Below are 14,800 nucleotides of genomic sequence, written 5' to 3'. Positions count from 1 at the left end.
TTTACTCCCTCTGGGATTTCACCTCCACGTCTCCAGGATGCTGAATGTGTGTTAGCAACACTACTGAGGTTCGGGAGCCGCCTATGGGCAGGATGGCTCTTGAAGGATGTCTTTAAGGTGGCGCGATTAGAATCCCAGGACGCGATTTACCCGCGAGGGGCCACCAACAACTCTGCCAGTTTGTCACAAGTCAACCTCCCTGGGTGCACCTAGCTAGCGAGCCTTCAGCTTGGCGGTCTCTGTAAACAAATGTGCCCCACTGACTCCACCTGGTGATTGTGATCCATCTATTTGCATGGCGCAGTATTGGCCCATGTTTGGAGGGATAACGTGCAGAAATACAGTATCCCAGGTTAAGTATTGAACCACTGAATGAGAGTTCAAGGTGCCATGTTGTTCCTTGCGAACTAACCGGAGGTATTGTATGTTGCTATCATTGTGGAGTTGTCCAGTGTGTTATGTATTCATCGGTAGTGACCCTGACATAATAACCTGAGAGTATAATGTTATAAGCAAGAATTGAAGAGGTAATTGGTTACTTGTAAAAGTAAGACCTGAGGGTCCAGTGATATCTTGTGTATAATAATTACTGAATCTCATTTGTCAAAGGAATAATACCACAATTGTCTAATGAAGTAATAAGTACTTGGAAGTGTTTAATGAGGTAATAAGTTCTTGAAGTGTTTGATGACTTAATAAGTAATTGCGGTTGTGTTTTGTCTGAGTGAATTTAAGATGCATCTTATCCACTCACTGTGTTAATAAATATTGAATTAATAATCTACGAGTATCACCACTCTACTCCTTCTAAACATTGGTTCCCAGAAAATAATACTTACCACACTACCCAAAAACTTCCCATGAGTTATGTTATAGACTAAAAAGCTGGGTGGTGGCGGTTACCCTTTGTAAGTATAATAAGTGTTGTACTAAGAATAACATGGTTCCCCAGACTAACCCATGTATGAGAATATAAATAGAGTAAATACTTCAGAAAGGTAAGGACATATAAATTTAGAAAATATAATATACAGTATATGAAAAGAAATTAAAGACTTGGAAAGTAAAAAAAAAGATAGATAAGACATGTATGTAAATTGTGGAACTAAAGACACAGCCTAGAAATTATTAAATATCTACTCCATGAAGGTTTAATCTAAAGAATATACATAACTAAGGAAAGAATTACTTATATAAGAATACAAGGAAGAGTTTAAAATACATTTATAAATAAAGACTTGAAGAATAATAACAGAAATGAATATCTGGAGAGTAAATTATAAAATGGGAAGAACTCGGCCCACTACAAATGGTGACCAGCTAGTGGGATTATTTTCATTTGAGAACCAATTTGAAGGAATGAGGTGTGTTACTTGGTGAATTTGTTTCCTCAGAATACAGTATACAGTAATGTACAAGTTTGTCATCAGTAAGGAGTACAAATAATTGTGTGGTTAAAATACAAACTTTTGTGTCAAGTACAATACAGTAGTTGTAACTGCAAATATATTATTTTTTAAGAGTTAGGTAAGAACTAACAATTGATTCAGTTTCACATTTTATTTTTTGTGAAAGAAAGTTATAATTTTTTTTGTGTGTCATAGAGTTAGGTAATGCACCAATTTTTTTTTTTAAGTAAGCTACCTAACTGATCTTCGTGAGTTTTTATTGTGTGAAATTTCAGAAAAGGGATAATTGCACATTAGTGTAAATTTTTATTTTGTGACCAGTGTATTAATCTTCGGATATTTACAGACATTGAGTGGGCAGTATACTATACATCTGCCATGTTCAGAGTGTGATGAACAGGGTTCATCTCTTGAGTGTCACCAAAAATGTCATAAGAACATAGGAACATAAGAAAATAAGGAGTCTGCCTTAGGCCGGTTGGCCTGTGCATGGCAGCTCCTGTCGAGAGTTACTACCACTCTCTATCATCCAGGAATCTATCCAGTCTCTTTTTGAAACTTTCCAGCGTTCCAGCACTCACTACATAGTTGCTAAGCTTGTTCCACTCGTCCACCACCCTATTTGTGAACCAGTTCCTTCCTATCTCCCTCCTAAACCTAAACTTATCCAACTTAAATCCGTTGCTTCGAGTCCTATCCTGCTCGGATATTATAAGAACTTTATTTATATCCCCTTTATTGATTCCTTTCACCCACTTAAATTCTTCTATCATATCCCTCCGGAATCTTCGTCTTTCTAGGGAATGCAAGTTTAGTTTCTTTAACCTATCCTGATATGGAAGGTTTCTAAGTCCCGGAATCATTTTCGTCATTCTTCGCTGCACCGACTCTAGTGAATTGATATCCATTCTATAATAAGGGCACCAGAACTGAACCGCATAATCGAGGTGCGGCCTGACTGGCGCAAGATATAGTTGTAATAAGACCTCTGCACTCTTATTACTTACACTTCTAGATATAAAACCCAATACTCTGTTTGCCTTATTTCGAACATTAACGCACAGTTTTCTAGGCCGTAGGTCCGGGCTTACTGTACAAGTACCCCTAGGTCTCTTTCACAAGTCGACTTCTCTAGGTTGATGCTGTTAAGGCTGTATACATTGTCAGTATTTGTTCTTCCAATATTAAGTACGCTGCACTTGCTGGTGTTGAATTTCATTTGCCATTTTTCAGACCACCCCTGCAGTTTATTTAGATCCTCCTGTAATGCATTTGCATCCTGCCCTGAATTGTTCGCCTATTTGGTGGCTATCTCGCAACTGCTTATACCGCTGGATCCCAGTATTCAGATCGCCGTGAGATTATGAACAAGGTGTTTTAGTACTAACTCTCTGGGAACCCCACTGCTGCACACGGCCCACTCAAATTTAACAATTATCTACGCTGACCCTCTGCGTTCTATCGGTGATAAGTGATTTTATCCAATTTAAACTTTCTCGATACCATGAGCCTTAATTTTCTCAGAAGCCTCTACGCAGGTAATTTCACAAATGCTTGCTAAAGCTTAAGTAAATAACATCGTAATTTTCAATAATATTCAGAAGTTGTATAAATTATTAGAAGTGTGATTTCAATTGAAAGTGTTCAGATTCTCACTTGAAGTATTTTTCTAACTTTTGAAATTTTTATATAACCCAAGTGAGTGTTATATAATTTTTTTTATATGTGTATGTTATGTTGTTATTTTTTTTTTCTTTTGCTAGTGAACTGAATTGTGAAATAACTAGAAAGAGTTTTAGTTCTCAGTTGGAGTCAATTTGTTACCATTGAATTTATTGAGATAACACAAGTTTGGTGTTAAATTTTTCAGTGTTGTATTTTTCAACCTGTTTTTTTTTAACGGAGAATTTTATTACATACTGCCTTACCATTTCTTACAGTGTAGACTGATATGCATTGTTGGTAAAGAGGTTATATGTATTTGAGAACTAATTCCGGTGTATTTTCAGCCATAGTATTGATTGGGTTGAGGACTTTGTGGTGAAATGGACATCTAAGACATACAATCTCTGAAAATGGATTGCTGGAAACACCCTCTGTACATGTAAGGACCACCAATTGTGAGTAAAGCACAGAGTAAATTGTGTAGTGTTAACACAGTGTCAAGATAATTGAAAAAGACAGTGAATTCTTGTGAGTTGATATGGTAAACCCGAATACTTCAGTGGCTGGATGGGGTCAGTCTAACTACTCCTAGCTTGAGATCTCAACTGTTGAATTTGGTACTTGGATCCAGGGTTATACATATCTGATCAATCGCCTAGATGGAAACTACCTGTCATCTTGATGGATGGTGTAGTTAAAAATGTACAAAAACTGTAATTAAGGCCGGCCGGTTTTTTATTATTATGTCTGTACTATTGATGTATGATTATGTTCTTCTGTGGGTCATGATCAGTATTGCTTTGTTAGTTTTATCTGCCCAGGTTCTGGGAGTTTTTTTGTGATTATTCATTGGAGTTGCAAAATTTTAGGTATGTGAAAATTTTGTAACATGTGTGTTACCTGTATTGTTGACCATTACCCCAGTACTGCAAGATATTGTGTTTGAAATTGTGTATTTACTGTGAATGTTTTGTTGACTATACCGCATAATATTGAATCTTTGGGAGGGGAAAGCTTTGTAGCGACCACGGTCGTACACGTCAGTTAACGCCAAAATCAAATGATTCATATTACGCTCAATAGCCCACAAAACATGTACCTCTGCTTTTATTTTGAGTCCTCCATCTGAGGAGTTCGTTTTCTCGTCACTTCAAGACGCCTCAGTCCTCCGTTATCCCATTTTCTCTGACTTACTGAAACCAACCTCTCTATATAATGTATTTGAATGTGAGAGAGAACACCTTTGTTTTGAGTCAACTTAGATATGTCTGTTTACAGTTGGAACATTCAAGATCCATTGTGAGTGGTGTTGAACGCTTCAACTGTCCTTATTGTTAGTAAGACGTGTCAAGTAGGCGAGTGTTGAGTTTGCCAGTTAGAGTGGCGTATTTTAGGTCGTCCGTGGGGATATCCATGGGTTTCTGATCGCTACTGAAGTTATATTGTTTTGTTGCCCCGACATCAGAGAATCTGATGTTCATAGTTTAGTTAGTGTCAGTTGTCTATTTAAGAAAGTCATTCATCTTCTGAACAGTTCCTGTCAAACTCAAAATTCTCCCAGATTTAACGGCCGTTTGACCGGGGATGTGGTTTGCGGTCAGGCCAATAGAGTTGCGAACGCATATATAACTTCAATTCACCTCTTTACTGACAAACTCAACCTCTGATTAAATCATAAATATAGATGTAGAAAATTAGCCTGATCTGTGACACTGACGGTCACAGCTAGGTGTCCAACGACTACGGTGAAGAGAGGGTATATTGTTAGTGAAATTTATCTTTCTAGTAGGAATATGCCCTCAGGCCCGTATATATGCAGGCGCGCGAGGGGAAATCACTCCTTCTGTGATTTCTTCTCCACGTCTCCAGGTATGTTCACGTGTGTTCCACGCCGCCATATTAACTCAGTTTAACTTAGTCATTTTTTGTGAATATCAGTGTTCATGTTTTAACATAGTACCTTCAGTGCCAAGTGAGTCAAGTAAAGTAGAGGTCTAGCTATCGTCTGAACCGGTGCCAGACGTATGTTTTGTATAGTGAAGTTAAATATTCACTCCTGTGATTTCTTCTCCACGTCTCCAGACGCGGATGTGTTAGCAACTCTCCTGAGGGTCGATAGCTACCTATGGGCAAGATGGTTCTTGAAGAATGTCTCTAAGGGCGCATTTAGAATCCCATGACACGATCCCCCGGGAAGCGCCCTCATCACTCTGCCAGTGTGTAACGAGTCAACTTCCCTGAGTGCACCTAGTGAGCGAGCCTTCAGCTTGGCGGTCGTTGTAAACAACTGTGCCCGCTGACTCCACCTGGAGATTGTACTTCATCTATTGCATGGAGCTGTGTCCGCCCATGTTTGGAGGGATAACTAGCAGAAATATAGTATCCCGGGTTAAGTATTGAACCCCTGAATGAGAGTTCAAGGTACCAGGTGGTTCCTTGTGAAGTGATAAGAATTATGGTATGTTACTAATTGTGGAATTGCCCAGTGTGTTATGTATTCATCTGTAGTACCCATGAAATAATAACCTGAGAGTATGAGGTTCTAACCACGAATTGAGAAGGTAATTTGGTCCTTGTTAAAGTAAGACCTGCGGGTCCAGGGTTATTGACAGTGTGTAAGCATTTCTAAATCTTACTTGTCAAAGAAATACTACACCAGTGTCCAATAAAGTAATGAGTATTTGGAGGTGTTTAATGAGGTAATAGTTCTTGAAGTGTTTGATGACTTAGTAAGTTAATTTCGGTTCTGTTTAGCGTGAGTGAATCTAAGATGCATCTTCTCCACTCACTGTGTTAATAAATATTGCTCCTTGGGGAGCCACTGCTTCTGGAAGATCCTTGCCCCTGGGGGCATCGCTTCCCCTAGGAAGAGCCCCTTGGGGCAACGTTCCCCCTTGGCGGGCCCCTGGGGGCGACGTTACCCCTTGGCAGGCCCCTGGGGAAGCCTACACATCTGAGTGGTCCCCTGGGGGCACCTGTGGCCCTGGGAGAGCCCCTGTGGGCGCCACCGCTCTTGGCAGGGCCCCTGTGCCGCCACCCTTGGCAGGGCCCCTGGGGGCACCGACACCCCTCGGAGAGCCCCTAAGGGCGACGCACCTGGTATGGCAAATGGGAGGCCCCAGAGCGCACTATCACTGAATTGACCGTGGGGGCAGTTGTTTTTGCACATTTAGAACAATGGGAGATATGAATAATAACACCGCCCAACGCATTTCCAGTATCATCGCACCATCAACAATGCAAAGGAGAATAAATATCCAACAGCAAAACATAAGTTGGGGTGTTGTGCTGACTGACTGCCCTGTTCTCCTATTGGCTGTTACTTGGATTTACATTTTAGTCCACCAATCACAGTTAAGTAAGGGATTGCTGGACGTATGCAATATGTACGACACTACGACCAAAAGCTATAGGTCTCCAGGCAGCGGACGCTCTCTGGTAGGGCCTCTAGGAAGGCCCATAAAGGTACCACTGCCCCTTGGGGAGCCACCACCACTGGAAGATCCCTGGGAGCACTGTTTAATGAAGCGAGTCCTTGGAGCTGTTGCCCCTAAGGAATGGCCCTGGGCGCTTTTTTCCTTGGCGAGCCCCTGGTCGCTACCAACTCCTGTAGGTCCCCTGGGAGCCCTGCTTCCCAGAAGGCCCCTGGGGACTCCCCTGCCCTTGGAAGAGCCACCTTGGGCGCCGTTCATGGAAGGCCCCAGTAGAGCGTCGCTGCCCCTGGCCGGCCCTGGGGGCGCCACCACGCCTGGAAGGGCCCCGGTGGCGCCATCACCCCTATCAGGGCCCCTGGGGGCGCACCTGCCCTGGTAGGGCTCCTGGGGCCAACACCCCAGAGATGTCCTGTTGGAGGCTGCTGCCCCAGGAGGGCTTCTGGCACCACTGCCTCTGTAAGGGCCTCGTAGGCTCCACAGCCCATGTCATTTCCTGAGGCCTCCGCCGTTCGTGAGATTGCCACCTGGAAGCGCCGTTACCTCTCAGGAGGTCGCCTGGGAGCGCCGCTGCCCACTTGGAGAGCCTCTGGGGGCGCCACTTCCCCTGGCAGGACCCCTGAGGGAGTGACCGCCTCTGGCAGAGCCCCTGGTAGCGCCATAACCCCTGCCAAGGGCCGTACGGACGCCCCCTCCCTTGGTAGGGCTCCTCGGGGCGCCAACACCCTGGGGAACCTCTAGGGGCGTTGCACCTGGTAGGACAAATGCAAGGGCCCCAGGAGACACTGTCACTGTAGGGACCCTGGGGACAGTTATTTTTGCACATTTAGAACAAAGGGAGATATGAATAAATACTTTGCCCATCGCATTTCTAGTATCATCACACCATGAACAATACAAATATCCAAGAGGAAAACATAAGTTGGGGTGTTGTGCTCACTGACTGCCCTGTTCTCCTATTGGCTGTTATTTGGATTTACATTTTAGTCCACCAATCACAGTTAAGAAAGGGATTGCTGGACATGTGCACAGGGTACGACACCACGAGCCAAAGCTATAGGTCTCTTGGCAGGGGGCACCTCTTGTAGGACCCCTGGGAAGGCGCCTGAGGGTACCGCCGCCCCTTGGGGAGCCACTGCTTCTGGAAGATCCCTTGGGGGCACCGCTGACCCTGAGGAGGGCACCTGGGGGCATTGGTTCCCCTAGGAAGAGCCCTTGGGGCAACATTACCCTTCTGGCCCCTGGGGCGACGTTACCCTGAGCGCCCCTAGTGAGTCACACCTGAGTGGTCCCCTAGCACCTGTCCATGAAGAGCCCCCTGTGGGCGCCACCACGCAACTGGTAAAAGCTCTGGGTGCGCCACACGCTTGGCAGGGCCCCTGGGTGCGCCACCTTGGCAGGGCCCTGGGGGCACCGACCTCGGAGAGCCCCTACAGACGCACCTGGTATGGCAAATGGAGGGCCCCAGAGCGCACTATCACTGAATTGACCGGGGGGCAGTGTTTGCACATTTAGAACAATGGGAGATATGAATAATAAACCGCCCAACGCATTTCCAGTATCATCGCACCATCAACAATGCAAAGGAGAATAAATATCCAACAGCAAAACATAAGTTGGGGTGTTGTGCTGACTGACTGCCCTGTTCTCCTATTGGCTGTTACTTGATTTACATTTTAGTCCACCAATCACAGTTAAGTAAGGGATTGCTGGATCGATGCAATATGTACCATAATTATGACCAAAAGCTATAGGTCTCCAGACAGGGACGTCTCTGGTAGGCCTCTAGGGAGGCCCATATGGGTACCACTGGGGCTCCTCTTGTAGGACCCCTGGGAAGGCCCTTGAGGTACCGCCACACCTTGGAGAACCACTGCTTTGGAAGATCCCTTGGGGCACCGCTGACCCTGAGGAGGCCCTGGGGCATCGGTTCCCCAGGAAGAGCCCCTGGGGGAGATTACCCTTTGCGAGCCCCTGGGGCGGATGTTACCCTGCAGCCATGAGCCACCACATCTGAGAGGTCCCTCAGGGGCACCCAGGGCCCTGGGAGAGCCCCTCTGGGCACCACTGCAACTGGTAAAGCCCTGGGTGCGCCACCTTCTGGAAGGGCCCGGTGGGATCACCCCAGCAGGGTCCATGGGGGCACACCTGCTCTGGTAGGGCCTCTGGGGGCGCCAACATCCCAGAGATGTCCGTTGGAGGGCTGCTGCCCCAGGAGGGCTTCTGTGGGCACCACTGCCTCTGTAAGGCCCCTGGTAGCTCTACAGCCTATGTCAGGTCCCCTGAGGCCTCCGGCTGCCGAGATTAGCACCTGGAAGCGCCGCCTTCTCAGAGGTCGCCTGAGCGCCACTGCCCACTTGAGGCCTCTGGAGGCGCCATCACTGGCAGGGCCCCTGAGGGAGCGACCGCCTCTGGCAGAGCCCCTGGGGCGCCATAACCCTGGCAGGGCTCTAGGGCGCCCCTCCTGGTAGGGCTCCTGGGAGCGCCTAACACCCCTGGGAGAGCCGCTGGGGCGTTGCACCTGGTAGGACAAATGCAAGGGCCCCAGGGCACTGTCACTGTAGGACCCTGGGGACAGTTGTTTTTACATTTAGAACAAAGGGAGATATGAATAGATACTTTATCGCATTTCTAGTATCACCACACCATCAACAATAGAAATTTCCAACAGGAAAACATAAGTTGGGGTGTTGTGCTCACTGACTGCCCTGTTCTCCTATTGGCTGTTATTTGGATTTACATTTTAGTCCACCAATCACAGTTAAGCAAGGGATTGCTGGACGTATGCTGTAGTTACGACACCACGACCCAAAGCTATAGGTCTTTTGGCAGGGGGCTCCTCTTGTAGGACCCCTGGGAAGGCCCTTGAGGGTACCGGCACCTTGGAGAACCACTGCTTCTGGAAGATCCCTTGGGGGCACCGCTGACCCTGAGGAGGGCCCCTGGGGGCATCGGTTCCCCTAGGAAGAGCCCCTTGGGGGAACATTACCCCTTTGCGAGCCCCTGGGCGCGATGTTACCCCTTGGCAGGCCCCTGCGGGAGCCACCACATCTGAGAGGTCCCCTAGGGGCACCTGTGGCCCTGGGAGAGCCCCTCTGGGCACCACTGCAACTGGTAAAGCCCCTGGGTGCGCCACCTCTCTTGGAAGGGCGCCGGTGGGCGCGATCACCCCTAGCAGGGTCCATGGGGGCACACCCGCTCTTGGTAGGGCCTCTGGGGGCGCCAACATCCCAGAGATGTCCCGTTGGAGGGCTGCTGCCCCTGGGAGGGCTTCTGTGGGCACCACTGCCTCTGTAAGGGCCCCTGGTAGCTCTACAGCCTATGTCAGGTCCCCTGAGGCCTCCGCCGTTCGTGAGATTGCCACCTGGAAGCGCCGTTACCTCTCAGAGGTCGCCTGAGAGCGCCACTGCCCACTTGGAGGGCCTCTGGAGGCGCCACTTCCCCTGGCAGGGCCCCTGAGGGAGCGACCGCCTCTGGTAGAGCCCCTGGGGGCGCCATAACCCCTGGCAGGGGCTCTAGGGGCGCCCCCTCCCTTGGTAGGGCTCCTGGGGGCGCCAACATCCCTGGGAGAACCGCTGGGGGCGTTGCACCTGGTAGGACAAATGCAAGGGCCCCAGGGGGCACTGTCACTGTAGGGACCCTGGGGACAGTTGTTTTTGCACATTTAGAACAAAGGGAGATATGAATAGATACTTTGCCCATCGCATTTCTAGTATCACCACACCATCAACAATAGAAATTTCCAACAGGAAAACATAAGTTGGGGTGTTGTGCTCACTGACTGCCCTGTTCTCCTATTGGCTGTTATTTGGATTAACATTTTCGACCACCAATCACAGTTAAGCAAGGGATTGCTGGACGTATGCAATAGGTACGACACCACGACCCAAAGATATAGGTCTGGCTCCTCTTGTAGGACCCCTGGGAAGGCCCCTGAGGGTACCGCCGCCCCTTGGGGAGCCACTGCTTCTGGAAGATCCCTTAGGGGCACCGCTGACCCTGAGGAGGGCCCCTGGGGGCATCGCTTCCCCTAGGAAGAGCCTCTTGGGGGAACATTACCCCTTTGCGAGCCCCTGGGGGTGATGTTACCCCTTGGCAGGCCCCTGCGGGAGCCACCACATCTGAGAGGTCCCCTAGGGGCACCTGTGGCCCTGGCAGAGCCCCTCTGGGCACCATTGCAACTGGTAAAGCCCCTGGGTGCGCCACCTCTCTTGGAAGGGCCCCGGTGGGCGCCACCATCCCTAGCAGGGTCCCTGGGGGCACACCCGCTCTTGGTAGGGTCCCTGGGGGCGCCAACATCCCAGAGATGTCCCGTTGGAGGGTTGCTGCACCTGGGAGGGCTTCTGTGGCGCACCACTGCCTCTGTAAGGGCCCCTGGTAGCTCCACAGCCCATGTCAGGACCCTGAGGCCTCCGCCGTTCGTGAGATTGCCACCTGGAAGCGCCGTTACCTCTCAGAGGTCGCCTGGGAGCGCCGCTGCCCCTTGCCGGGCCCCTGGGAGCGCCACCGGCTCTGGAAGGGCCCCGGTGGGCGCCATCACCCTTAGCAGGGTCCCTGGGGCCGCATCCGGCCTTGGTAGGGCCCCTGGGGGCGCCAACACCACAGAGATGTCCCGTTGGAGGGTTTCTGCACCTGGGAGGGCTTCTGTGGCGCACCACTGCCTCTGTAAGGGCGCCTGGTAGCTTCACAGCCCATGTCAGGTCCCCTGAGGCCTCCGCCGTTCGTGAGATTGCCACCTGGAAGCGCCGTTACCTCTCAGAGGTCGCCTGGGAGCGCCGCTGCCCACTTGGAGGGCCTCTGGGGGCGCCACTTCCCCTGGCAGGGCCCCTGAGGGAGCGACCGTCTCTGACAGAGCCCCTGGGGGCGCCATAACCCCTGGCAGGGGCCCAAGGGGCGTCTCCTCCCTTGATAGGGCTCCTGGGGGCGCCAACACCCCTGGGGCAGCCCCTAGGGGCGTTGCACCTGGTAGGACAAATGCAAGGGCCCCAGGGGGCACTGTCACTGTAGGGACCCTCAGGACAGTTGTTTTTGCACATTTAGAACAAAGGGAGATATGAATAAATACTTTGCCCATCGCATTTGTAGTATCACCACACCATGAACAATACAAATATCCAACAGGAAAACATAAGTTGGGGTGTTGTGCTGACTGACTGCCCTGTTCTCCTATTGGCTGTTATTTGGATTTACATTTTTGTCCACCAATCACAGTTAAGCAAGGAATTACTGGACATATGCAATAGTTACGACACCACGAGCCAAAGCTATAGGTCTCATGGTAGTGGGCTCCTCTTGTAGGACCCCTGGGAAGGCCCCTGAGGGTATCGCCGCACCTTGGGGAGCCACTGCTTCTGGAAGATCCCTTGGGGGCACCGCTGACCCTGAGAAGGGCCCCTGGCGGCATCACTTTCCCTAGAAAGACCCCCTAGGGGCAACATTACCCCTTGGCGTGCCCCTGGGGGCGACGTTACCCGTTGGCAGGCCTCTGGTTGAGCCACCACACCTAATAGGTCTTCTGGGGGCACCTGTGGCCCTGGGAGAGCCCCTGTGGGCGCCACCACAACTGGTAAAGCCCCTGGGTGCGTCACCGCTCTTGGCAGGGCCTCTGGGTGCGCCACCACCCTTCGTAGGGCCCCTGGTGGCATCGACACCCCTCGGAGAGCCCCTAAGGGCGACGTACTTTGTATGGCAAATGGGAGGGCCCCAGAGCACACTATCACTGGATTGACCCTGGGGACAGTTGTTTTTGCACATTTAGAACAATGGGGGATATGAATAAAAACACAGCCCATCGCATTTCCAGTATCATCACACCATCAACAATGTAAATGAGAATAAATATCCAATAGCAAAACACAAGTTGGGGTGTTGTGCTGACTGACTACCCTGTTTTCCTATTGGCTGTTACTTGGATTTACATTTTAGTTCACCAATCACAGTTAAGTAAGGGATTGCTGGACATATGCAATATGTACGACACTACGACCAAAAGCTATAGGTCTCCAGGCGGGGGACGTCTCTGGTAGGGCCTCTAGGAGGGCCCATAAGGGTACCACTGCCCCTTGGGGCGCCACCGCCTCTGGCAGGTCCCCTGGGAGCACCTTTACCATGAAGAGAGTCCTTGGCAGAGCTGTTGCCCCTAAGGAATGGCCCTGGGGGCGTTTTTTTCCCTTGGTGTGCCCCTGTGGTCGCTACCACCCCTGCGAGTTCCTCTGGGAGCCCCGCTTCCACAGAGGGCTCCTTGGGGACTCCCCCGCCCCTGGAAGGGCCACCTTTGGGCGCCGTTGTCAATGGGAGGCCCCCGTAGGAGCGCCGCTGCCACTGGCAGGGCCCCTGGGGGCGCCACCGCCTCTGGAAGGGCCCCGATGGCCGCCATCACCCCTCGCAGGGTCCCTGGGGGCACACCCGCCCTAGGTAGGGCCCCTGGGGACGCCAACATCCCAGAGATGTCCCGTTGCAGGGCTGCTGCCCCTGGGAGGGCTTCTGTGGGAACCACTGCCTCTGTAAGGGCCCCTGGTAGCTCTACAGCATATGTCAGGTCCCCTGAGGCCTCCGCCGTTCGTGAGATTGCCACCTGGAAGCGCCGTTACCTCTCAGAGATCGTTTGGGAGCGCCGCTGCCCACTTGGAGGGCCTCTGGAGGCGCCATTTCCCTTGGCAGGGCCCCTGAGGGAGCGACCGCCTCTGCCAGAGGCCCTGGTGGCGCCATAACCTCTGGCAGGGGCCGTAGGGCCGCCCGCCCCCTCCTTTGGTAGGGCTTCAGGGGGCGCCAACACCCCTGGGAGAGCCCCTGGGAGCGTTGCACCTGGTAGGACAAATGCAAGGGCCCCAGGAGACACTGTCACTGTAGGGACCCTGGGGACAGTTGTTTTTGCACATTTAGAACAAAGGGAGATATGAATAAATACTTTGCCCATCGCATTTCTAGCATCATCACACCATGAACAATACAAATATCCAACAGGAAAACATATGCTGGGGTGTTGTGCTGGCTGACTGCCCTCTTCCCCTATTGGCTGTTATTTGGATTTACATTTTATTCCACCAATCACAGTTAAGCAAAGGATTGGTGAATGTATGCAAAATCTATTGGTCTCTTGGCAGGGGGCTCCTCTGGTAGGACCCCTCTAAAGGTCGCTGAGGGTACCGCCGCCTCTTGGGAGCCACTGCTTCTGGAAGATCCCTTAGGGGCACCACTGACCCTGAGGGTCGCCCCTGGGGGCATTGCTTCCCCTAGGAAGAGCCCCTTGGGGCAACATTACCCCTTTGCTGTCCCCTGGGGGCGACGTTACCCCTTGGCAGGCCCCTGGGGGATCCACCACACCTGAGAGGTCCCCTGGGGGGCACCTGTGACCCTGGGAGAGCCCCTGTGGGCGCCACCGCAACTGGTAAAGCCCCTGGGTGCACCACCGCTCATGGCAAGGCCCCTGGAGGCACCGACACCCCTCGGAGAGCCCCGAAGGGCGATGCACGTGGTATGGCCCTACCAGAGGCGTCCCCTGCCTGGATACCTATAGCTTTTGGCCGTAGTGTTGTACATATTGCATATGTCCAGCAATCCCTTACTTAACTGTGATTGGTGGACTAAAATGTAAATCCAAATAACAGCCAAAAGGAGAACAGGGCAGTCAGTCAGCACAACACCCCAACTTATGTTTTCCTGTTGGATATTTGTATTGTTCATGGTGTGATGATACTAGAAATGCGATGGGCAAAGTATTTATTCATATCTCCCTTTGTTCAAAATGTGCAAAAACAACTGTCCCCAGGGTCCCTACAGTGACAGTGTCTCCTGGAGCCCTTGCATTTGTCCTACCAGGTGCAACGCCCCCAGGGGCTCTCCCAGGGGTGTTGGAGCCCCCAGGAGCCCTACCAAGGGAGGGGGCGCCCCCAGGGGCCCGGCCAGGGGCAGCGGCGCTCCTGCCGGGGCCTCCCATGGGCAACGGCGTCCAAAGGTGGCCCTTCCAGAGGCGGGGGAGTCCCCAGGGGGCCTTCTGGGGAAGTGGGGCTCCTAGGGGATCTTGCAGGGGTGGCAGCGACCCCAGGGGCTCGCCAAGGGAAAAAGGCGCCCCCAGGGCCATTCCTTAGGGGCAACAGCTCCGCCAAAGACTCTCTTCATGGTCAACGGTGCTCCCAGGGGATCTTCCAGAGGCGGTGGCGCCCCAAGGGGCAGTGGTACCCTTATGGGCCTTCCTAGAGGCCCTACCAGAGGCGTCCCCTGCCTGGAGACCTATAGCTTTTGGTCGTAGTGTCGTACATATTGCATACGTCCAGCAATCCCTTACTTAACTGTGAT

At 51.2% G+C, this 14,800-nt stretch overlaps 3 protein-coding genes across 3 annotated transcripts; 2 read left to right on the top strand and 1 right to left on the bottom strand.

Annotated features, from left to right (window-relative positions):
* Positions 1-8,624: 8,624 nt before the first annotated feature.
* On the bottom strand, positions 8,625-10,527 carry LOC121854931 (basic proline-rich protein-like). The gene is made up of 4 exons (XM_042349741.1): positions 10,361-10,527; positions 9,886-10,145; positions 9,314-9,796; positions 8,625-9,073 (listed from the first exon to the last, which is right to left on the bottom strand). The coding sequence occupies exons 1-4, from the start codon at positions 10,525-10,527 to the stop codon at positions 8,625-8,627; spliced, it is 1,359 nt and encodes a 452-aa protein (XP_042205675.1).
* Positions 10,528-12,651: 2,124 nt separating this feature from the next.
* Positions 12,652-13,215, top strand: LOC121854930 (skin secretory protein xP2-like). The gene has a single exon (XM_042349740.1). It carries the CDS (start codon positions 12,652-12,654, stop codon positions 13,213-13,215), a length of 564 nt encoding a protein of 187 aa, XP_042205674.1.
* Positions 13,216-13,577: 362 nt separating this feature from the next.
* On the top strand, positions 13,578-14,592 carry LOC121854929 (U1 small nuclear ribonucleoprotein C-1-like). Its single transcript, XM_042349739.1, has 2 exons — positions 13,578-13,756; positions 14,274-14,592. Exons 1-2 carry the CDS (start codon positions 13,578-13,580, stop codon positions 14,590-14,592), a joined length of 498 nt encoding a protein of 165 aa, XP_042205673.1.
* Positions 14,593-14,800: the final 208 nt, after the last annotated feature.

This window comes from Homarus americanus, unplaced genomic scaffold (assembly GCF_018991925.1).
Source record: "Homarus americanus isolate GMGI-L3 unplaced genomic scaffold, GMGI_Hamer_2.0 scaffold38749, whole genome shotgun sequence".
NCBI lineage: Eukaryota > Metazoa > Arthropoda > Malacostraca > Decapoda > Nephropidae > Homarus > Homarus americanus.
This window is presented reverse-complemented; position numbering and strand designations above follow the sequence as displayed.